Source organism: Papilio xuthus, unplaced genomic scaffold, assembly GCF_000836235.2.
Source record: "Papilio xuthus unplaced genomic scaffold, Pxut_1.1 DF827542.1, whole genome shotgun sequence".
Classification (NCBI taxonomy): Eukaryota; Metazoa; Arthropoda; class Insecta; order Lepidoptera; family Papilionidae; genus Papilio; species Papilio xuthus.
Genome location: NW_013531107.1, coordinates 5,696,129 through 5,719,554, shown reverse-complemented (window position 1 = coordinate 5,719,554; position 23,426 = coordinate 5,696,129). Strand labels below are relative to the sequence as shown.

At 34.9% G+C, this 23,426-nt stretch overlaps 3 protein-coding genes and 2 non-coding genes across 5 annotated transcripts; 3 read left to right on the top strand and 2 right to left on the bottom strand.

The window, feature by feature from the left end:
• Window positions 1-4,621: 4,621 nt before the first annotated feature.
• On the bottom strand, window positions 4,622-4,693 carry TRNAQ-UUG (transfer RNA glutamine (anticodon UUG)). Its single transcript has one exon. It is a non-coding gene; the product is annotated as a tRNA-Gln (tRNA).
• Window positions 4,694-6,755: 2,062 nt separating this feature from the next.
• Window positions 6,756-6,827, top strand: TRNAQ-CUG (transfer RNA glutamine (anticodon CUG)). Its single transcript has one exon. It is a non-coding gene; the product is annotated as a tRNA-Gln (tRNA).
• A 2,693-nt stretch (window positions 6,828-9,520) lies between these two features.
• Window positions 9,521-11,171, bottom strand: Suc1 (beta-fructofuranosidase). The gene has a single exon (XM_013313560.1). It carries the CDS (start codon window positions 11,090-11,092, stop codon window positions 9,626-9,628), a length of 1,467 nt encoding a protein of 488 aa, XP_013169014.1. The 5' UTR covers window positions 11,093-11,171; the 3' UTR covers window positions 9,521-9,625.
• A 6,069-nt stretch (window positions 11,172-17,240) lies between these two features.
• Window positions 17,241-19,967, top strand: LOC106118830 (uncharacterized). Its single transcript, XM_013313583.1, has 6 exons — window positions 17,241-17,368; window positions 17,675-17,788; window positions 18,188-18,322; window positions 18,621-18,818; window positions 19,098-19,349; window positions 19,684-19,967. The coding sequence occupies exons 1-6, from the start codon at window positions 17,311-17,313 to the stop codon at window positions 19,869-19,871; spliced, it is 945 nt and encodes a 314-aa protein (XP_013169037.1). The 5' UTR covers window positions 17,241-17,310; the 3' UTR covers window positions 19,872-19,967.
• Window positions 19,968-20,196: 229 nt separating this feature from the next.
• LOC106118810 (lipase 3) lies at window positions 20,197-22,323 on the top strand. Its single transcript, XM_013313557.1, has one exon. It carries the CDS (start codon window positions 20,712-20,714, stop codon window positions 22,173-22,175), a length of 1,464 nt encoding a protein of 487 aa, XP_013169011.1. The 5' UTR covers window positions 20,197-20,711; the 3' UTR covers window positions 22,176-22,323.
• The last annotated feature ends 1,103 nt before the right edge of the window (window positions 22,324-23,426 follow it).

Genomic DNA, 23,426 nt, shown 5'->3' with positions numbered 1-23,426 from the left:
CATTCTGTAGAGTCTTTACAGTCCCACTTTTCATGTCGTAAATCTATATATATAAAAAGTCGTGTTAGTTACACTATTTATAACTCAATAACGGCTATACCGATATGGCTGAAAATTGGCGAGGAGTTAGCTTACAGCCAGGAGACTGACATAACATACTATTTATTCATTTTTTTTCGAATTTATGCCTTGAATAGCTAATTTTTATTTAACTGATCTATATTAAGTTTTTTTATATATCCACGCGGACGGAGTCGCAGGCGACAGCTAGTTTACAATATTGAAATCAAATTGCCTTTCTTCTAATTTTTCGTTAAACTTGGTAACGATAATAATTCCAAAAGTAATCTTCCATCCAAAGTAAAATACAGAATTTTACTCTGGGCTCTTATATTATACCTTTGAGACGTTAACTTTTTCTTAAGTTTTTTTGAGCTCATTTGACTTCAAAGTGTTTAAATAAAACATTTTACCAAAAGTAATATTTGAACTGAGATTTAGTGTTTTCAATTATTTTCTAGCGAACAAATATTTAACATCAAAGGCTAATAAAGATATTGAACGTTTAAAGAAAGATTCAAAGCAAAAATATTAATAAAGAGATGCTTAATACACTATCATTGTTTAATATAAAATATTTCTTTTACTAAGACGCGTCCTCAGTGGCTACTATGAGTATGGTCGCTATTCATTTGCGTTAAATTATTATTATTATATTAAACTATGAAACAAAAGAACGTAACTCGAAGTCGGACTTTTTTCTAAAACTTCGATGTTCTTGAACAAAATCTACAGCAAGTTTGAAAGTTACTCCAGGACGATAAACACTTAAAATGTAAAATTCTTGTTTAATTTTTCCCCCAACTGGTTTCTAAAGTCAATCAAAGTCGACGTTTGTATATAACATAGTGCTTTCTACTCTGAAACATAAACAATCTCATATATTGAGTAGATTACCCTCGAGACGACTAAGTTAAGTCAGAAATTGCACTCAATACGTCCTGTTATGACGTAAACTAAAGTAATTATGATTTCTATAATACTAGAAGTACTTTGTAAATTGGTTATAACAAAACGGAGATGAATGTTCTAAATTGTCTTCAAATTAAAAAATATATATTTCAATGAATATAATAATAATAATAATATATCGGTGAATGGACTGATAGCGAAGAGCTTTGACCAACATCTTAAACATACACAAGCAATCTACATTTCCTATCCAAAGCTACGTTTAAGCTTTGAAAGGAAACTAAACAAATAATTTAACATCCTTGTTTGTTAACTGGCGATACAAATTAATGGTGGACAGGAATTAGATAAATATTTACCTGAATTGCTTCATCGATACACAGTCTTGTGGATTTCCATAGAAACTGAATTTACGCTCCGGAATCCTATTTGCAACTCAAGTAAATTTAAATCCAATATTACAAAATAACTGAAAAGGTTAACAGAAGAAGACATTATTTTATTTTATTCATACAAATATTTCAAAGTATTAATAGCAGAGGAAAGTCGGTGTGCAAAACATAACTTTCACAGTAAGGGAAATATTTAAGAAAAATAGAAAGTTAAAAAAAAAACAAAATTTTTAAAGAATCAGTCTCTAACAATGGTATAAAATTTTAATTATAAAAAAAAAAACATTTTACACTTTTTATTTTTTGTTGATTTTAGTGCTATGTTTATTTAAGCTTGTCCATTAAAAAAACTCGTTTATATTTTGACTTAATATTTATTCAGGTCTGTGAGTGCGGGCGCAGAGGGGCTGGCGCGTTGTTTATATATAGAAGTATATGAATCGTTGATTTAGATTGTTTGTTCGTCTTCGTTCAAACAAAGCTTTTTGATAAACTGTTTGGTAACCCAGTAGACAATTGTGCTTAAAATTATGTTACCATTTTAAATATAATAGAATAATATTTATTTATTACAATAACGTTTAAAATGTTTGCATAAGTTTATGTTATCATATACATATGTTAAATAAATCCAGATTTCGTTTGATTTAATCAAATAATATTTGTTTTACGAAAATGTATTTTAATAGTCATCAACCTGCCCTTATCCCTATTGGGGGTCGGCAGAGTATGTATTACTCATCCATACATCTCTATCAGCCGTCATATCCGAATCTACCCCCTTCCTACGCATATCCTCTTTCACACAATCAATAGTGTCGGATAACAATTTCGTTTTCTATGGAATAACAAAGATATTGATGAAAACCATTTTCCAATTTTAGTGAAATTAAAATACATTTTAAATGATCTTAACAATCTTTATTCTATTAGCTAAAGGAACAAGTAATCCACCAAGTTAATGGAACAAGAATTTGACTTTATAATGAACTTTGTAAGGCAATATCTTCGGGGGAAGATTAAAATGTCCGTCAAAATTTACTAAAATTTCTACAAACACTAGGGACTTACCCTCACTTTGCACGGAAAACATCGTGTTACAACTACGTGTGATAGATTACGTCTTGCATTTTACTGAATGATACAAAAACTTTAGCGAATTTTATATCGACGTATACTTTATTCAAGAATATGCTCTATTTATTGATTTATAATAGGACCCTAGTCGATCTAAACTTTTTTTTTGTTTTTAGAAAATTTATATTTTTTTTTTGTTTTTTGTAGATAAATCCCAATAGGAATAGTAAAACCTGATCTATCGCTCAAAGGCGATTCGAATCCGTTCGATAGTTTTCGAATTTAACAAACGCGACCTGCATACAAACTATTTAGTTTTAAATATTATTAGTATTGTAACGACAAACTCCAGTAACAAAACATTTCATAAAAATTTCTTTCTAAATTTTAAGCTCCTCAGTAATCTGCCACTAAGTATTTCATTATTAGAAAGCTCCGACTCAAAACTAAAAAGACGAGCTTTACATTTATCAATCTCTCGAAGAAATTCATTAATAATTGAAAATTCTTTCAGACGCCTTTTAAGTAAAGGTTTTAATTGCTTTTTAATAAATCTTTTCCCGTAAAAAAGCTGATTAATGTCAACATTGAGTAATTATTTTTTTGTAGCACAAATTAATTGGCTGATAAAAGACTGCTTATTTTAGGATTTACCGCAAAAACAAGACGACTTTCGTATTTTATTCAGAATAGATGAAATTTCTCTCTTAAATATTTAACCTTCAAAAACCTTTATTAAGGAAAGGTTGGTTCAGTTGCGATTTTTTTTGTATATTTTATCTATGATTCTTCGTATATGTTTCTATAAACATATTAAATATATAATTGATAGAATATTATAAAATTTAGATATATAAAGAGATAAGAAACTGGCTGAAAATATGTAATAATTATAACAAACGACAATCCAATGACGCTATGGGAGTGCACCTCTATAAATGGACTGGCTATAAGACGTATTACGTTGTGCCTATTTTAATTTTCTCCATTATGGCGCTGATGTTTCTAGAGGTGGTGCGGATTCAACGTAATAATATAACTCCGCCGAGTTCTGTCATCGGACGACACGACAGACCGCCAGGTTCCATCCACACCATCTCGATGGCTGGCAATCCACAACCGTGCGGTTTGCGCGAAACTTCCTGCCTCGCACAGTTTGCAATGGTCTGTCCTCGGCGGTATTTCCAAACCGCTACGACTTAGGGTCCTTCAAGAAGCGAGCTTATCACCACCTCAAAGGCCGGCAACGCATCTGCGGTTCCTCTGGTATTGCTGATGTCCATGGGCGTCGTTGAACACCTCGTTGATCCCGCTGCTCGTTTGCCCCCTTCTGTTAGAAAAAAAAATAACTAAACTTATCACGTAACATCAACAGACACATTTAAATCGAAACGAAGCAAAAGTTGTCATTTCCAAGCAATCGCCTATCTATTTACTTTTCTCTGTGACATCTCCTTTAAGTTATTGTAAGTGGTTATAACCGTATGTATCACTTGGTTCAATAGTTGTAAGATTTTTTTTAATTTTGCAGATGACTCGCTTCAATTTACCAGATTGTTATAAACAATGTAATAAGCTTTATGAATTGAAAAAAAATTCAACCATTTTATTAAAGATCATCCCCGGGACTTCGTAATGCTAAAGAGCTTTAAAGCACTTTTTCCGCTTGAACAACTTTATAAAGTGGCTTTAATTAACACAGTCACTAATTAATAGAAGTTTCCAGTTGAAATTGATTCCCGAAATAAAACTAACTAAGCGTTTTCATGAAGTTTTAATACTTGTAAAATAATAAATTATAATTTAAAATTAAAAAAAATACTTTCCATACTAATAATAATCATGTGAATTTTCGCTTTAAATAAACACGTGTTAAACCAAAACATCCGATGGAAAGTTATCAGAAACCATAGACTAGAAGTTAACTAAATAACTTAAGTTTGAAACTTCCAACAAGTACATATACAGTATGTTAGTTAATAAGTAACGTAATGTTTAACTTAATTAATATGTTAAATATTGCACAACGAGATTATATTTTACAAGTTTTTAAAATAATCAAAAGAGGTAGGCAGAGATAACGAATGTCCATTTAACAGTCTTTTAGTATTAGTGTTATTAAACGTGGTCATAATTTTTTTCCTTGACTGCATCTTAAAGTATTTGCAGAAATGTTGTTAAGGTTCCACCGAGATTTGAACTCGGATCGCTGGATTCAAAGTCCAGAGTGCTAACCGTTACACCATGGAACCCTGTTAAAACTTTTTAAAGTAGTGATATCAGGGCGCAAAAGATTTGTCGAGTCATTTCAAATCAGGTATTGGTTGAATGTTTTCGCTTTCACTCTTCCTTTCAGATATTCCTAAGCATTCAGCTTCGAAGATTGTACTGTTTCTAACGGTTCGTGTATTCTACTCTACTCTATAGGAAAGTAGTTAGTAAACACGATTTCAATGTCAAACCTAATTTGGCATTAAATCGGCACAAAAGATGTTTGTTATGCATTAAAAAAAGTTAGTACAATCTGATTACTGAAGAAAGTTACGTATAACTAATCGTTTGATAATTTCTAAGTTGAATCTTTATTTTTCTATCTACAATCGTAGACTACTTTAGACTCGGTAGAGTGTACTAGACAAGTTGTAGACGACGGATAACCTCATTGTTATTGTGAAAGTTTTCTAATAATGTTTCATAGAAGATAATTTGTTGTTATATGTTTAAGTTTTTACTCTTATAACTTTAATTGTTTTATTAAATATCAGATTCAATTTATTCTCTATGTTCTTTGAACATAATTTGTTTGGTCGATTTGCACAACATTATGGTTTTTATAATTACAAATATATTGACTATTAACACCAAAGATTCTCAAATAATTTCTAGATAAAACATTTTTGAAATGGCATAGGAATAGTTTAAAACTAACACACTTTTTTCTTTAAAATACAAGAGAAAAAGATTAATTAGACATTTTTAAGTGCTATATTGTCACTCAACAGTATTTCAGGTAACATCCAAGCCCATTACAGCGGGTCTAGTTCCGCTTCCGTAACGGAAATGTAATTATTTTGGAGCAAAGTTAATTAATTAGCGATGAGGGGAACGATTGACCTTGAGTTGACCCCTAGCCTCCCGACGCAATATATCTCTCACTGACGAATGGTAACTTGCCGATGCAACACGTGTAAGTAGGGCTGCCAATATTTTTCTCGAAACAAAATTGAGAAAAAAATGAGAGAGAAAGTAAATACCAACCCTTAAATATAGTTGAAATGAAAAATTTCTAAGTTCTTCAAGTATTTAAGCATACCCTTAGACCCTTCGTAGGTAAAGCATCGTAAATCTTCGAAAACTAGCAAGTTCAGCCGCTAAGCGACTTACGCAACACAATGTCATAGACTTTCGTACCCTCCGCGCATTGCCGACATTTCTGTCTGTCATTGCCAAAGACAGTCGCTCGCAACCAGTGTGTTTGTCAATATCTTCGTGAGAAAAGTTGCTAAGATTTTCAAGATGGCGGATCAATACAGTTGACATTTCGCTATCTCGCTATTGACCGAATAGACAACTTGCCGCCGCACGCAACGCGATATCCACGACGCAACCATACTAGTCCCGAGGGTTTACGTTGTCTTATGTACGAAGGGCTTTAGTGTAGGTTTCTAATACTAACCTACAATTACCGTGGGTTTCTGAGACCTAAATCCCCGCTTAAAACATATTGTTTTTTCAAAGATGAAACTCATTTTGGTATTAAAATCCCACGGTTAGAGACTTAATGGAATGTAAGGGTATGTGTATGGTTCTTCGTTCTTGTAGTATTTATATGCCCAGTGAAAAGAGTGACTAACTTGTAGCTAAAGATGGGTTCCAATTGGAATATCAGGTTGCAGCAACCCTAACTGTTCTATCAGTCTCCTGCACTAAAAGCATGAACATTAGAGTGCTACCATATTCTTTGTACAAAGTGACATGTCTTACTGCATTACACGTACTCTGAGTAATTGATATTGTAGAGTAGGTTGAGAGACGATATGACATATTTAATTAGGATCGTAAAAAAGTTATTTTGGACTGCATCATTTTTCAGAGACAAATAAACAGAGAACCATAAAGACTATGGCTACCAAAGAGTATATAAAATGATCTCTACATTCTACGAATCAGCATCTTAGATTTGTAGTGAATTAAAATATTTCAGGTACATTTCAGTTAAGTGTACAACAGGTAGATTCTCAGAAATATGTCATCTTGTTTCTTAACTAGCAAAATCACATTTACTTTGAACAAATTTTATAATTTTCCATTAGAGGTTCCATGGTGTAACGGTTAGCACTCTGGACTCTGAATCCAGCGATCCGAGTTCAAATCTCGGTGGAACCTTTACTTTGATTTTTTCAAAAATTTTAATTTTATTTACTACATTGCTTAAAATATAAATAATATCTTAGATTTGAAATTCTTTTGTCACAATGTTACTTATCTCATTCCTCGGAATCGGCTCGACTGATTTTAATGAGTTTTTATATGCATATTACTACTAGTCAGAAAATCGGCTACAGATGTAGAACATAGTCTACAACATATAGGCTACTAATTCGTTTTTTTTTTTAATTCAGTGCGGACGTAGTCGCGGAAAACAGCTAATAAATTATAAGCTCTTTACTCTCTTCATTTAATTTTACGCAGATTCAACCTTATTTACGTCTTATTAGTCCAATTAAGTTAAAAAGCGATGTTAAATCAAATGTAAACATTGTTTACAAACGAATAGATTCATTATACAAACACAAGGGGAGAATCTTCAAAAGGGGGAGTGAGGAGATCTTTAAAGAAACCAATCTTTTGAAGACAGGATACGTGGAAAGGGAATGAGGATTCATCCACATGACTGTACAAACAAAATTAATGAAAAAACTCTGTTTATATAAGAAAAAATCAAACATCAAGATACCATAGTATTAAAAAAGCTTATATAAGTTCAAATATCTTCACTTCTAATAAATCCAGTACTGTATCGCCTTAAATATATCTAAAAATCAATTTATTAGTTAAGAACGACATATATCGAAACTTCAAAGAGTTTTGCTTAACAATTTTGACATAGTTACAGTTATGTGAGAGGTCATAATTAATTCAATGCAGCGTGCATGTCTCTAATTGTTGAGAATTGACGTCGACTTTGCGCTGAACGTGACAATTCCACAGCGATGATATTATTACAACTTCACTCTCAAAGATAATTAAGAGGTCAGACATATTTTGTCAGTTCACTATTCGAGTGTAGAGTTTGAAGTCTATATAAATTAGATTGTCTAGTTTAGTAATACGATAGGATACGACGATAAAGTTTTTACAGCGTAGTGTGTAATAAATAAAATTTGATCTATTTTTCAAGTAAAAGAAAAACCTATTTTGCATAAATACTAAAATCACAGAAGTTTACAGTTTACATTAGTAGTAACAGTGGTAGAGCCCGCTTTAACATCTTCGCACCAATCGGCCCGGCTCGCCCGGTGAAATGCCACGACCACACAGAAGACAGGCGTCAAGTGGAAGCAATTCCGCGTTTCGTCTGATGAGTGTGTGTCCCGGAGGCCTAATTTAGTCCTCTTTCCCTTCCCATCCTTTTCCTTATAAGGCAAGGATGGGTAGTGAAAGTGGACTTTCCGGATGAGAGGATGCATGGAAAGGGAAGATATTTTCTTTCTGTGCATCCTCTCCTCCGTCGATTAAAGGTAGGCAACGCATATGCAATTGCGTATGTCTATGGGCAACGGTCACTTCGCTATTTCAGTGATTTCAGGTGGCCGCTCGCTCGTTTGCCACCTTTTAATATAAAAAAAAAAGTTTTCGAAATTTTTTGTATATAAAATTCGACAAAATTTTGTTAACATAGTTTTCAAAAAAACATGTTAGAAAATAATGGTTAACATAGTACCGTATATCTTTTCAACATACATGTGGTTTAAAAAGTTAGTTCAATCTAATCTCGTTACAACATACTGTTACTTATTTAAACTTTTTTGTGTCCTCGAACTGTAAAATTGTCTTTCCTGTGTACACATACGATTTCATTTAGCTTCTGTACAGAATATTTTTTAACCTATATTTTTTCGTCAAAATTTACTTTTCGTTGTGCATACATTGGGTCACATAACTTGTCGACTTATATACATATTGTAAATTCTAAATAAAATATTTGTTTAATAAACACACGCGTAATTAAATGCAACACAACGATGAAAAAGTTGTTACATGAAGCATCCACAAAAACATTATTTGCATTTCATTTAACGCAAATTTACGTCTCTTTGTAACAAAAGTTGAAACTTTTCCTGCTACAATATATTTTTACGTCGCTATCTATCAAGTTTAAAAACTCATTAGACAGTTATAAATTACTATTTATTACAGTACTAGTTGTTGCCCATAACTCCGTCCGCGTGGTATTTAAAAACTTAGTAAGTATACTATGCATTCACCAAAATTATGTTCTACATCCGTGCCAAATATTATCGAGATCCGTCGAACCATTCTGGAGATGCCTTGTAACAAACATCCATCTAAACATTCGCATTTATCAAATCAAAATGAATAAAAATTTTACATTAATTGAAAATCCACCAAGAAACCACTGACTTTCTGAAAAAAAAATGTATGATATGACACATAAAACTCGGTTGATTTCACTACAGACGTGCGACCGTCAATTTACATACGAGGCCACATTCATTAGTACAAACACACGTAAAAAACATAATCCAAATAAGCGAATTAAATCTCGGGTTTTAGTTTCTGAAACGAAACTGAATTATACAACTAAAGGGTCCATTAAATTGAGCATCATTTACGTGTTAGCACATTCCCTTTGACGTGACTATAAATTGTTCCATTAATATTTAACAACTTAGATGGATAATAAACCATATAAGTGATACTTTATTAATTAATATACAACATCATATAATATGATAGAAATAAACGTACTGACAATTTTACTATGCAAAGGAGAAGAAAAGATTTTAAAGATCCGTCATATGCAATGTAATTAAAAAAAAATTAAACACCACAAATAATATAAAAACAAATTTATTAAATATTTACAGGAATTTTACAACGAATAATGCCTTAACTTGTGTAATAGATCTTTTTTAAATTAATGTCAGAATTCATTCGACTTACACGGGAAAACTCTTTTTCAAATTGTACGCTTCTATTTCGATATCTTGAGAGCTAAGATTTGTCAGACGCCAGCCACCCAGCGGATACACTCTACTACTGAATACCACATCGCCAATACCACAGAACAACTCAATGGAACTCGAGTCTAGGAAGATTTTCCATGAAGTTTCATTGCTCGGATTCCACTCCACCTGCCGCACGTCCTCAGTTCCTCGAGACACCGCCACCTTCCCCACTAATGGATCCCAACTGAGCACAACATGACCGCCACCATTCTTTCCTTCAAGTTTAATTTCCAATATCTCATCAAAATTAGCTTCAATATTAATTTCAACAGCCTGCTCCAAGTCTAGCTCCTCATTATACTCCAAGACATTGAGAATCGGAACACCTTGTCTTATGTTTGTCATTTCTTCCACGGGTTTCATAATTATCTTATTATTGACAAGTTTTAATTCTCTTGCGATTGTCATCATGCCAGCCCAGCCGTCAACGTCCTCCGGGTGGGGCACCTCCCACATACTAAACCAGGAGATCAGATATCTCTTTCCATTGACTTCAGTCGTTTGAGCGGCGTAGAAATCGTGGCCAAAATCGATTTCCTGAAACGGAACTTCCTGGACGAACTCGAAAGTTTCATAATTAAAGCTACCGATGATGTATCCATTTTGGTAAGTGTTTTTGTACCGATCTCCTTGAGGTGCTAATCCTTGTGGCGACATAAGAAGGATAAACTTTCCATCCAACTCAAAGAAATCGGGACACTCCCACATGTAACCCATGTCTCCTTGCGATTCTGCTAGAACCGTTAAAAATTCCCAATCCTTCAAATCTGTCGACCTGTACAATAGCACTCTTCCTCTGAGGTCGGTCGTCTTGCTGCCGAGGATTACATACCAGTGGTCGCCGTGTCTCCACACTTTTGGATCGCGGAAGTCAGGAGAACCGTTCGGAGCCGACGGCAGAACGGGATTGCCACTGTATTTGTAAAAATCAACTCCGTCATCACTGTATGCCAAGTACTGTGTTTCGTTGTAGAACGGTTCCCTGTCAGAGAGGATGTGAGCGGTGTACATGAGCACCATCGTGTCACCGTCCTGCACCGCGCTGCCGGAGAAGCACTGCTCTTCATCAGGCAGCAGCGCAGTCGGCAGCTGTTGCCAGTGGACCAGATCTGGGCTCGATACGTGGCCCCAGTGCATCGGTCCCCACACGCTGTCGTATGGGTAGAATTGATAGAAAAGATGGTACTCCCCATTGTAGTACGAGAATCCATTGGGATCGTTCATCCATCCTACGGGTGGTGCAACATGGTAATGTGGTCTCCATCTTTGGTTAATGTCGGGTACTTTATTTTCAATGTATCGTTCCAATTCGGCCTTGGCTTCGTCATCCTGGCGGAGAGACTTAGCGACTGCGCTCGCCGCCAAACAGATCAGAATTAAATTCTGTGCCAGAGTCATTGTAGCAATCGTTCTTTATGGAGGGGTCTGTCCGTGAACCTCGTTTTATACGAACTTCCTTGCAAATCTTTATCGCGTCAGATAACATTATCTTCTCGAGTGTTTTGTTTGGCGTCCACTCGACTTACTGATACATTTTCTAGTGTACATCACATTTTTACATGCTGCTTACTCAGGGGGTATTAGATATTGTTATGTAAAACTGTATGACGTAAAAGTAAAAAAAAATTAAAATGCAGTCGAGAGATTTTGATACAAATCTTGTGTTTATCCAATAAAGGTGTTCTCGCCCTTTAAATAATTCGTGGGAATTCATTTTCCGTCGCTTCCTGTTACATCAAAAGTGAAATGTAAACGTTGGGGGTTGTTCCGAGACTCAAGGGAGGACGGGATGGTTTGTTGCCGGAATAATTAATTCGCCCTCTAATTAATTGCTGAAGTAATTATAAATTGTTAATTTGTTATTATACTAGTTAACGTCAACGCCACAATCAAATATTAAATTTATTTACATTTCGATCTTTGTTCGGCGATTGTTCGGTGCGCGGGCGTCACCTTTGTTTAAGTTTTGTAAAATACAATTTCTTAATCGTTTCTTTCTTTGAATTTGTGCAATTAGTAAAAAAAACCTTGAAAAGATGTTTTGTTTCTGGAATTTAGTTTCAGACTTAAAGTCTCATCCTTAAGTCACTTACAATCAAACTTCTCAGAGTTCAAGATCTCTTGTAAAGTACCTAATCTTATCCTACAATTAAGCACAGTTTAGCTTTTAAGAATAAAACTAACTAATTAGTTCTTCTTTAGGCAAATTAATTTATATTTAAGTATCATAAATTTAAAAAAATAAATAAAACAATGTATGAGGAAATAAGAAAATCTGATAAGAAATAAATGTGCAGTTAAAGCAACTGACCTTTAGCGTACCAAAGATAGCCCGAGATTCGAAATCTAATAAATATTTTTATCAAAATTATTGACAAAACTTACATAACCTACAAAATGTTAAGAAATATTAGAAACAATTTTTTCCCGTGATTTAACCTTTGGATGAAAATATATAAGATAAAAGTATGATATAAGAGGATATGCTGTACATTTTACGAATTTTATTATCTTAAGATAAGAGATCTGCAAGGTGGTTCATTCACCACATCGTAATCTTAAGACGTGTCTTGCGATGCAACCTCTTTACTTATCGCTACTTCAAGCAGATATTTCCACTGTTCGAAAAAAAATAAAGATGTTATTTTTTTAACATAGTGAACGTGCAGATGTGGGGATTGACTAGATTACGTAACTGTTTATCACTATCGGTGTCATATCATTAATACTTGATTAATGGAATATTTCCTAATGCTTCTCCCCATTCCTGAAAATAAGTGTTAAGTGTACTTCATACAAATTCCATACTTAACAGTATTCGTAATTCCTTCCTTTCACTTCTAGTGGCTACTGTGAAAATACTTGAGAAAACAATTACAAAGAAAAGATTAATTAATTAATATGACGTGGCCATATCTTTCTAATATCATTACATCATCGACTTGATAAATAGTACTTAATATCAAACATTATGACTGACTACGTAATTATTATCGGCTAGCACTTACCTGCGACTCCATCCGCGCCGAAATAAAAATATATTTAATAGAATGTTCTTCCAGAATATCTTCTACATCTATACAAAATTTCTGCGAGATCCGTTAAGCCGTCTTGGAGATACGTTCTAATAAACATACTTCCATCCATCCATCCATTTAACAGTCGCATTTATAAGATTAGTAAGATTACACAAATTAATGCTCAGCATAAAATTTCAGACAAAAATTTTGCTTAGAAAGCATTTCTTTAATACAATAAATACGACACAAAACAGAATAATGACACAGACTACCAACTTTTATATCCAATTATGAATAAATAGGTAATCAAGGAATGGATCCTGTGAACACATTGAGGGGCAGGTATTCATAAAACATGTCATCTTCATAAAGGGCGGCTTGATGACTTGTATAACAAAGCCAGTTACGGCCCAATAAAAGTTCTGAGCCACAGTGTACATGACGCAGCTTGTCAACTAAATAATATTTTCATTCTAAATTGTTTATACGAGACAATATAACTAGTTTTACACATTATTAGTTAGAAACCTGTGGCGCGAATGACGTGCTTTCGTTACAAAGTCCAGTGCCAGAATGAATAGTGAGGGGACACAAACGTCGACATTTTAGTAAGGCTAGTGTTGAGTCAATACACTGGCTCATTTCCGGATTTTCTTCCTAACACTATGTATTTAATTCATGGGAGATTAAAATTAATTAAATAAAAATTAAATTAATAATGTTGAAATAATAAGATACTGAATATTTTACTCTATGTTGCCGAATTCATAGATCTAAATTGTTCTTTGAACTAGTAAATCAAAGGTCCTCAAGTAGGACTTGTTCAACATCTTACATTCTGACCTTGGCTTGAATGATCAAACAGACTATAAAATTTGTGAAGTCAAAATAACCGTTTTTGACTTTACAATTTCACTGCATGTTTTAAACAATTCAAAAGAATGCATTTAAAAAAAGGTCTAGCTTAATTTGGAAAAATTCTACGACGATTCAATCAATAATATTTTTAATTTTAAATGATCTACAGGGAAAAAACCATATTAACAATTTCTACTAAATACATACATATTATGTAATAGTTAGATAAGTTTCCTACATTTCCTATTGGATTTTACATTTTAAAACGAAAATTAAAAAAGAGGGATTAGAAAAAAATCACGCTTATTATAAAACAGACAATAGCTATCAATATATTAGTGTATACAGGATACACTAATATATTGAAATTATTGTCCCAAAAGGTAACGTACATAGGAAGGGGGATGATAGGGGTGGTCACAAGGGTCACCAGAAAAATAAAATAAAAATTCCCCTCTGGGTATTAAAAAAATAAATGACATTTTTTAAAAACTTAAAAATTTTACACCTTCTGGGGCAATTTTAATTTTAATATTGATAAAGGGTTATTGACGATAACATAATAGTTTTTTTTTAATGTAGCAATATTTGTAGGTCATTGGTTACAAAATTGCCCCAGAAGGTGTAAAATTTTTAAGTTTAAAAAAAAATGCCCCTTATTTTTTTTAATACCCAGAGGGGAATTTTTATTTTATTTTTCTGGTGACCCTTGTGACCACCCCTATCATCCCCCTTCCTATGTACGTAACCTTTTGGGACACCCTGTATATGTATAATATATAGTCAAATTCAATGGAAATGAGAAATTATATTTGTAAATGTCACTGGCTGATAATATGTCTACGGATTTATTTGAAGAAGTTTCAATGTTTAAATTGTTGATACAAGCATTTCTATGTTTGTAATACTGTGGTTACAGACTTATAAAGGCAATTTAGTTTCCATAGGTTTGTTATAATTTTTTATATCCATTGAACTAGACTAGTATAATTATAAGGTGGCTGTGTGCGGATCGCGAAGTTATTACAGAACTCATCCGGGTTATGACGCTAGTGAAGTCTGCAGGGAGGACAGCGATATAAAATTTCCTTCACTTTTATTCGAGTGGAATAAAGAGATGGTTAAGATTGTCCTCCAGTGCACACAAGTTACTTGCGATATACATAAGTAGATGAAGCTACATTTAAATCAAATCAATACCTCTTTTTTTTTCATTGTAATTTTGTCTTGAACAAATAACAAAAACATTTTTTGTAGTGATATATATAGAGCATAAATTAAACATTTAAACATGAAACTATTGATTCCAAATTCTATGAGATCAAGAGGCCGCTCAGGGCGCCGAGCGTAAGACGGCGCTATTGTCAAATGTAAAGAGGCGCCTGTTTCGCCACAAAAATCTACTTAGGGCGCCGGAAATGCTAAAACCGACCGTGCAACCATCCCTTCTATGCTAATTTGTAAGTAAATTTTTAGTAGAAAAGGTAATTTCATGTGACAGGTGAGATAATGAATTCCATCTTTCAGTGTAGCACGGTCTTATTCTCACAATTTTCAAGAGCAAACTAAAGCAGCATTTAAACTTACTTTACGAGGTCCTCAGCAGCGTCAGAGACGACAACTGCACTCGCCTCTGTCTCTCGGACATCGTAACTTTTACCGTTAACCATAAAAATATTAACTCCGTTATATTGGTAATTACTTAAGTCATATGAAAGTTATTGAAATAAATTACCAATGACCGTAATTTATATCTACTCGTGTAACTATGTATTAGGTCTGTACAGTCACCGTCGTTGGCTCTGATCCACTAACAATAAAATTGTTTCCTTCCCTCACCTCTTTATCAATTAAAAAAGGAAAAAGAAGATGAACAAGACGATAACTTGCATTCCTGATTTTTATATATTTAAACAGGATATTTTTTTACCGACCTTCAACGTTTTAAGGCGCACGAGACGCTGAAACCATTCGCTTAAAGATTTAATACCGCTAATGAACTAAATTGTCCATTCATATGTAAAGTGCAAATATAATGTGCATCAACAAAGATCCTGTACACATTTGCGAAAGTAATTTACACATTCAATTCATCCAGTCTATCTTCAGTAATAAGCCAGTTGTTACTTCTTAGAATTCACCATATCCATCCAACAAAAAAAAATTGCTTAAATTAAAATTAACAACAACTCTCTGAATTAAACAACTTTACATTAATTATATTAAAATTGTTAGCATAGTAATTGTTCTTAGTTCAGTAACGAGTCCGTTTCCTCGACTTTCCGCAGTTATCAAGTCGTTACATTTAAACAACTCGAATTTGTAAACTGTCGTTAAATAAACATGGCTCCGGCAAAGCTCAATCGGAAGCTGATTTTATTATATAAATATTAAGCGATTGCTGAATTAATTTATTCTTTGGGATCTTAAGTAAGTATATAATAACATAATCCACACAATTGCCTGTTTAATAGTTACAAACTCGTACGCAAGGTGGCGCCAAAGTTGTCATCGGATGTCCATTTTTTATATTTTTTGCTACGACTGTCTTTTAATTTTTATCATAGTTTATAGACATGGATTATATCTTACTTCTGAAGAATATTATAAATGCGAATGTTTAGATGGATGGATCTTTGAAGGTATCTCCGGAACAGCTTAACGGATCTTGATGAAATTTTGTACAGATGTAGAGCATGGAAGAACATATATGCTACTCACTAAGTTTTTTTTTAATAACGCGTGGACGGAGATGCGGGCGACAGCTAGTATACTATAAAATATGCTGTTTAAATATGACAACAATTTTTAACTAATTAATTACCAGGAGTAGAGGTGCCTCGTGAAGACCAAGACCAGCAAAATAAAAATGAATAAGACGAAATAATTATTTTAAAACTGAGAAATGGCTCACAATATATCTCGACTGTAGAATATCGAGTAGTATATGTTCAATATCAAAATATATATCTAGACTAATATGAGATAGTTTCAAGTAATTTAGTAAGTTGGTACTTCCCCAGTCCGCTCGGTATCGGTTTTCTCAACCGCCGCCGTACTAATTACGCTTTGTTTTCTTAATGTAATGTAAAGATTAATACTGCGCTTGACCCTTTTATCGTCTGTTGGGTCAAAGGTGGTTTAAAATATAAATGTTACCGTATTATTTTAAAACTCGTCAGTCTTTACTCCTACTATGTTATAATCTGACAGAAAACTATATTCTCTTAAATAAATAAAAATTGTGTTTACAACCCGGTGTAAAAATTTTAGTGTTTTTGTGTACGTGTGTGTTTCTTTGACTTGAGCGTACTTTTAATTAGTTAACACCGGGGCCTAAAAACATAAAGGAACTTTCCTCTCTAACCGTGGGTTTCAGAGACCAAAATCTCCGTTTAAAAATATTGTTATCTTTGCTTTGTCAAAGATAATGACAGAGATGGCAATGTTTTATACAGAGTTATTGATTTCAGAAACCAACATTAAATGTATCAGTATTAATTTATTATACTTATATCGTTAAATTTGTTTAAGACTGATTTATTTTAACTTTTAATTTGTATGTTTTGCATTGCATTAGTAGGTCATATAATGCTTGAACGCTTTCATATTGTAAATAACTTCTCTTGATAAGACTGTACATATGTCTTTTATTTTGTATCTTTTCATTGCTGAATGATTTCTTACCAGTAAGAGTTGTCAGTTGCTTATAAATTTATATTTTGTTACATTGTGACGATGTCTCTCAATACTATGCTTATTTTATTTATCATATTTCACTGTACATCCTTATTAGGTAAGTTTTGTGCAGTTTTTGTATGCATTTCCTACATTTAAATATTAGCAATAGTTATTTGATGTGTTTTTCCAGTTTTATAAACTAGATTCTGTTCAATGCTACGGTCTTAGGTAAAATGTATTCTGTAAATAATTTAAGTTGGTTGAAACACGTCACTATGTTATGTTTCCCATGTGTTATACAAACACTAGTTAAATATAGGCTGGTTTGTTATTGTCACTGACTAAGGATGCAGCGGATTCCTGGATACGCTTCTAATATGTGCATACATCCACGTCATGTGTGAATTGTTATTATTTATAGAATCGAAAGAATATCGCTACGACTATAAATATATTGATGAAATTAATGGTTGGATAAAAATACATTTGTTTCCCGCAAAATGGCAAGAAGCTCGCCTCCGGTGTCAATTTGAAGGTAAGTTTTGTGATATATATATTCATACTTTTCATCTATTACGACAAAGTTCTTGTGAAATTATCACACAAGAAACTTCTGATTGTAAATTTATAAGCTTTTCTTCAGCCTTTATCAGACATTTTTTTTAAGAATTCAGTAGAACGCCGATTATCTGCATCGGTCTTAAGCGTAATATAAATTTTTATAATTTGTATTTTGTTAAGGTCGGATGGGGTTACAACTTACTCTGATCGAGATGTTCAAGTGAACGTTATTGTAGAACTGTGTTACATTTAATAAAGTTTATTCTATGTTTGACAGTTCACTTTTCTTTATCCAAATTTTCGGTCCCAATTAACTTGGATAAGTGGCTTTCTACTGTTGTTTCAAAATCGTAACGATGTTTGTGAACGCCAGGTGCAGCGCTGGCGTCACCAGAGACTCTTGAGTTAGCGTTGACCTTAAGATCAATAGCGTCAGAGTTTTTCCCGTGTGGCGTGTTCACGGGAGTCCACGCCACCTTCTCACCGGGAGACTACTTCTCTGTCGAAGGTATGTGTGGAAGTGGCAGACGTGTTATTATTATTATTACACAAGAGACGTCAAAATATATCGAATTTTCCATAACTTGTATCACGTCCATGTATTTTGTTTATTCGTTTACATTTTGAAATATTATCAACATAAGAATGAGACTTTGTTACCAAAATTCTTTTAAAACATATTGTTATCTTTGTTTTGTAAAACATAATGACAGGGATGAAGATGTGTTATACAGAGGTTTTGGTAGAACAGTCGTATAACAAGTCAGCCTTGTGAAAACAAGAGACATTCACTTTTAACACTCCAGGGACACCTATTGCAAGAATGCCTATCAAATGGGCACCCAATGAACCTGACAATTACGAGGGCAAAGAAGATTGTATAATCCTGCAAGGTAACGGTACTGCCGCTGATGTTAAATGCACGGAACTGTATCCTTATGTGTGCTATAGAAGTCGAGTCAAAAACCCAGTAATATTGAATGAATGCGGCACTGTTGATCCGGGTAAGTTAACATCACTTTAATTAATTTTCTGAACATACGCCGTCCTAACGAATATTTCAAAATTATTCCGTGTAAAAAGTTATCAATTTTCGTCGTAAGAATTGATATAAATTAATCATTTTGTAAATTTTTCAAGGCAGTTTTTTTTTAATTTTGTTTAATAGTATTAACATTCGAAATGAGTTTTTAAGTCCATACTTTATTTCGTAACCGACCTTGAGGTATTGAGCGGTATTTTTATACCAAAACGTGTAGACGTTACTAGTAATATCCTTGTAGGATACAGTTACGAAGCAAGAACCGGCTCCTGCTACAAGTTCCACAATGTGGGCAGGACTTGGTCACGGGCGTTCATGGCGTGCGCGGCCGAGGGGGGCTACCTCACTATCGTCAATAGCAACGTGGAAGCGACCGTGCTTGCCGAGATATTCGCCAAACATCCCGAATCGCAAATCATGGCCACTATAAGACACGTATTACATATAGGTTTCCACAGCTGGGGAGAGATTGGTGATTGGAAGACCATCCATGGTTCGTTTGTATCATAGTTATTCTTTCTCATACTACGTGTTGCCCATGACTGTTTTTTTTTTCTATTAAAACAAAAGACATCTACAGACTCTTGGTCCGTACTCTTTTGCACTTATACTGAATTACAATAGTCAGATCTTTTTTTACTGTTTATGCTTTCTTTTCTCTCGGCATCTTTGTTTGAAGATTAATTGCTATGGAACCATTATCGATATTGAGGACCGAATGGGTTTAAAAAGACAGTACTGAATGACTGTGTATGTGTACAAGGCTAGAGGGAAGTTCATATTTATAGTATAACAGAGTTGCCAATGAGATTTCTTTGTATGTTTAGGACAACCTATAGAAGCGGCGGGCTACTCGAAGTTCGAGAATGGTCAGCCTGATTCCCCGCATGTGACGATGTGCGGTGGCATGTTTAAGAGCGGAGGCCTAGACGACTTTTCGTGCGAGCATACAGCGCCATTTATCTGCGAAAAATCCCCAGATAGCCTGTACGAAAATACGAAGAGATTAGGATGAACTACTTCTTAATTTGGAAAACATTATTTACCTACTGTAACATTGCTTACAAATGTTTGCTTACAATTGATCATTAAAAAAAGTAATAGATAAATTCTTTATTGTTTTATTTTCTACCCTGCCCTAGCCCCCCCCCCACCCCCCACCCACTCCCTCAGATCTGAATGACGTATAGTATGTAAAGAGAACATAGAGTCCCAACAAAGGTCACGAAAAACGTCTTAGAAGTTTAATAGATAAAGATATTTTATCACGTGGCGCCACATGACTTGCGGTCGGCTGCGATACATAAATAGCCCCAGGAATTAATTTCCTGCAGACACACGCCGATACATTGCATTGTTAACATGTCATTATTATAATTAAGATATTTGACACTACCGTAATAGCACGATGGGCACTGCAAACAGTTATTGGCATAGTTTAGCCTCTATGTGTAAATTATCCACAAATACAGGAAAGAAATTTACATACACGAGATGTAAATACTTACAAACAATACTTACACTTTTATTCAACTCACACGTGCACAGGCGCAGAAAAATCCATTTCTTTGCATCTGTGTGGTTACTGTAATGTTATACTTCTGTTCCGTAAACAAGACGAACGTGTGTACGTATATATCCATATCTATGTAATCAGGCGTCGTGTCGGCAAAAAATTGAGATAAAATACAGTTTCATGTAAATTTGTAATCGCGTAAAAAAGACAAATGACGCACAGCACTCGGGGAATTATCACATCGTGTCGGTCGACCTCACACCGGCGGGTCATCGTAAATTATACCAATCGTGTATTATAGCTAAGCGAACAGTTCCCGCGGCGTGAGCACTCGGTGCGATGTACACCGCGCTCGTCTATTTTATTTTCCTGTCCGGCGTCACGTCATTCTCGACGACTCTCAACTTGAGCGACTTCTTTACCGACCAGTCGCACAACTTCATAAATTTCCTCGAGGAGCGCGGCAACGAGATGGAGGAAGCTTTCTCCTCGAGCTACGCGCGCGCAATGAAGATGAAGAACACCTTCGACAACTACGTGGAGGAGCAGCAGAACAAAATCAGCACCGAGATAAACAGCTACATAGAGAATGTGAAGGACCGAGGCCAACAGATCGCCAACTCGTTCTCGTACGTGCCGACACAGGACGCTGCATCCACCCTACCCAGCCCTGACGCCGTGCTCACGGTGCCGGCCCGCGTCGTACGTCTCGGGTATAACTGCGAGACGCACACTGTCATATCTCAGGGATACATCCTGAATTTGCACAGAATTCCCCATTCGAAGGAAGGCGGCAACATTTCTTCCAAGACAGTGCTGCTCCAGCACGGTCTGTTTGCCAGCTCCGCGGACTGGATCCTGAATGGGCCGAACAAGGCGCTGGCGTACGTGCTCGCCGACGCCGGCTACGATGTCTGGATGTCTAACATCAGAGGCAACGTATACTCCGCCGAGCACGCCTCGCTCAAAAGGAATACTAAGTCGTATTGGAATTTTTCGTGGCACGACATCGCACTTTATGATATCCCCGCCGTTATTGACTATATAATGAAGCTGAAAGGAGAAGACACGAAGATTACATACATCGGCCATTCGATGGGCAGCACCATTCTGTTTGCAATGTTATCCTTGCGACCGGAGTACAACAGAGTGCTGACGGCGGGGTACGCGCTTGCGCCGGTCGCCTTCATGTCAGACATAAAGTCACCTATAAAGGCTCTCGCGCCGCTTGCCAGCAATGTGGCACATATGGAAATGCTGTACGGTTCCCATGAATTTTTACCTAAAAACTCAATGTTCGGGAAGCTTGTCACTTCATGCAGTATTGAGTACGTCGACAACAAACTTTGCAGAAACGCTATCTTTCAAATTTGCGGCGAAAACGAGAAGCAATATAACGAGACGTTGCTGCCAGTCTTTTTGGCACATTTCGGTGCAGGGACGTCATGGAAAACGATTGTGCACTACGCCCAGGAAATTGTAGCCAAGGGAAGGTTCCAATTTTTCGACCTGGGCCCTTGGAACAATAAAAAGATTTACGGCAAGGAAAAACCTCCTGAATATGACTTGAGTAAAATAACGTTGCCTATAAAATTATTCTGGGCTCAAAATGATTTGTTGTCGACGGAGAAAGACGTAAAACATCTGCAGGAGAGTTTGCCGGCGACAACGGATGTCTACCTGGTCCCAGACCCTAAGTTCAACCACTTAGATTATTTGTGGGCGATCAACGCGCCATCTTTGCTTAACAATGAGATTTTAACATCCCTACAAAACTCATTCGGAAATTCTACAAACTCTTAAGTTTCATTTTAACTGTTTCGTATTTTATTTATTACTTGCATAGCGAGATGCATCGACTGGCTCGAGAAGCATCGTATAACAATGTAAATAAGAAATATATGTACATAATAGTTTGTTAAATTTTATGTTAGTGTAAATTTATATACTTTTACAATAATATTAATTCTATTATAGTTAAATAAGCGATTTCTTTGTACAGAATAAAATATGCAAATAAACATATTCAACAAAAAAGACATGGTTTGTTTAAATAACAAATAGCTTTTAGGAGTGGTAAAAAACCAAAATAATGACATCATTATTCACCAGCGGCTGATAGATTTCTTCGTCACATTACATACAAAAAGTTTTCAAGTAAAAATTAGTTTGGATTAGATTAATTTCACATAACTGGTTAAGAGTTGCTTATATAAAATTATTATAAATAAATTGGTGGTAATATTAGTGTGTACCGATTAGTTATCAACATCAATATTTTATTTTTAAGAAAATCTTACTAATTTATAAATGCGAATGTTTAGATAGATGGATGATTATTTGAAGGTATCTCTAGAGTGGCTGAACAGATTGCGATGTTATTTGGCATACATATATACCATAGTGTGGCAAACATAGGCTACTTATTTAGTTATTTTTAAATTTCGACGAAGTCGCGGGCAACAACTAGTTATGACTATATTTTTCTAGGGATAAATAAAACGAGACGAGAAAGGAGATAAAATACGTTTATTTCTTAAAATTTGTCAATAATATATCATAGACAGATAGATACGAGCGTATCACTGAATCTGTACACAGAATGCGGGACAACAACTTACTAAATGGTCACCGCGACGTTCAGCCCGCGGGGGCGGAAAGCGACCTTATGCGCACGACTTACAGTCGATATTGCTTCGTCCCCGCCCCCGCCCCCGCCACACGCCCTCCTGCCCCCCGCCCCCGGCCCCGCCCCCTGCGCACACGCAACTCATTCTATCCGGCATTTTCAATGCCACAATAAGCAACTACTGAAAAAATATCGCCCGGACTTGAAACTTATCTAAACAAATTCTTTCAGCCGATACGTTTCGATATACACGCGAGCCTGTCTTTACACCACTATCATCTTTGTGTTAGGCGTTTTAAAATCGAATATCGCTCGATTTAAAATACCTTTAAATAAACCTAAAACATAAAAGGTACCAGTAGAATATTTAATGAATTAAGCAATATATCAAAATCTATTTCGTTATTTTCTCCAATAAATTACAC

Bases quoted from the DNA above. Each gene is read 5' to 3' on its own strand.
- Suc1 (XM_013313560.1), bottom strand. From the start codon at position 11,092: ATGACTCTGGCACAGAATTTAATTCTGATCTGTTTGGCGGCGAGCGCA.
- LOC106118830 (XM_013313583.1), top strand. From the start codon at position 17,311: ATGTCTCTCAATACTATGCTTATTTTATTTATCATATTTCACTGTACA. The intron at 17,789-18,187 runs GTAAGTTTTGTG...TGTGAACGCCAG, and splicing joins CCTCCGGTGTCAATTTGAAG to GTGCAGCGCTGGCGTCACCA. The intron at 18,819-19,097 runs GTAAGTTAACAT...ATATCCTTGTAG, and splicing joins ATGCGGCACTGTTGATCCGG to GATACAGTTACGAAGCAAGA.
- LOC106118810 (XM_013313557.1), top strand. From the start codon at position 20,712: ATGTACACCGCGCTCGTCTATTTTATTTTCCTGTCCGGCGTCACGTCA.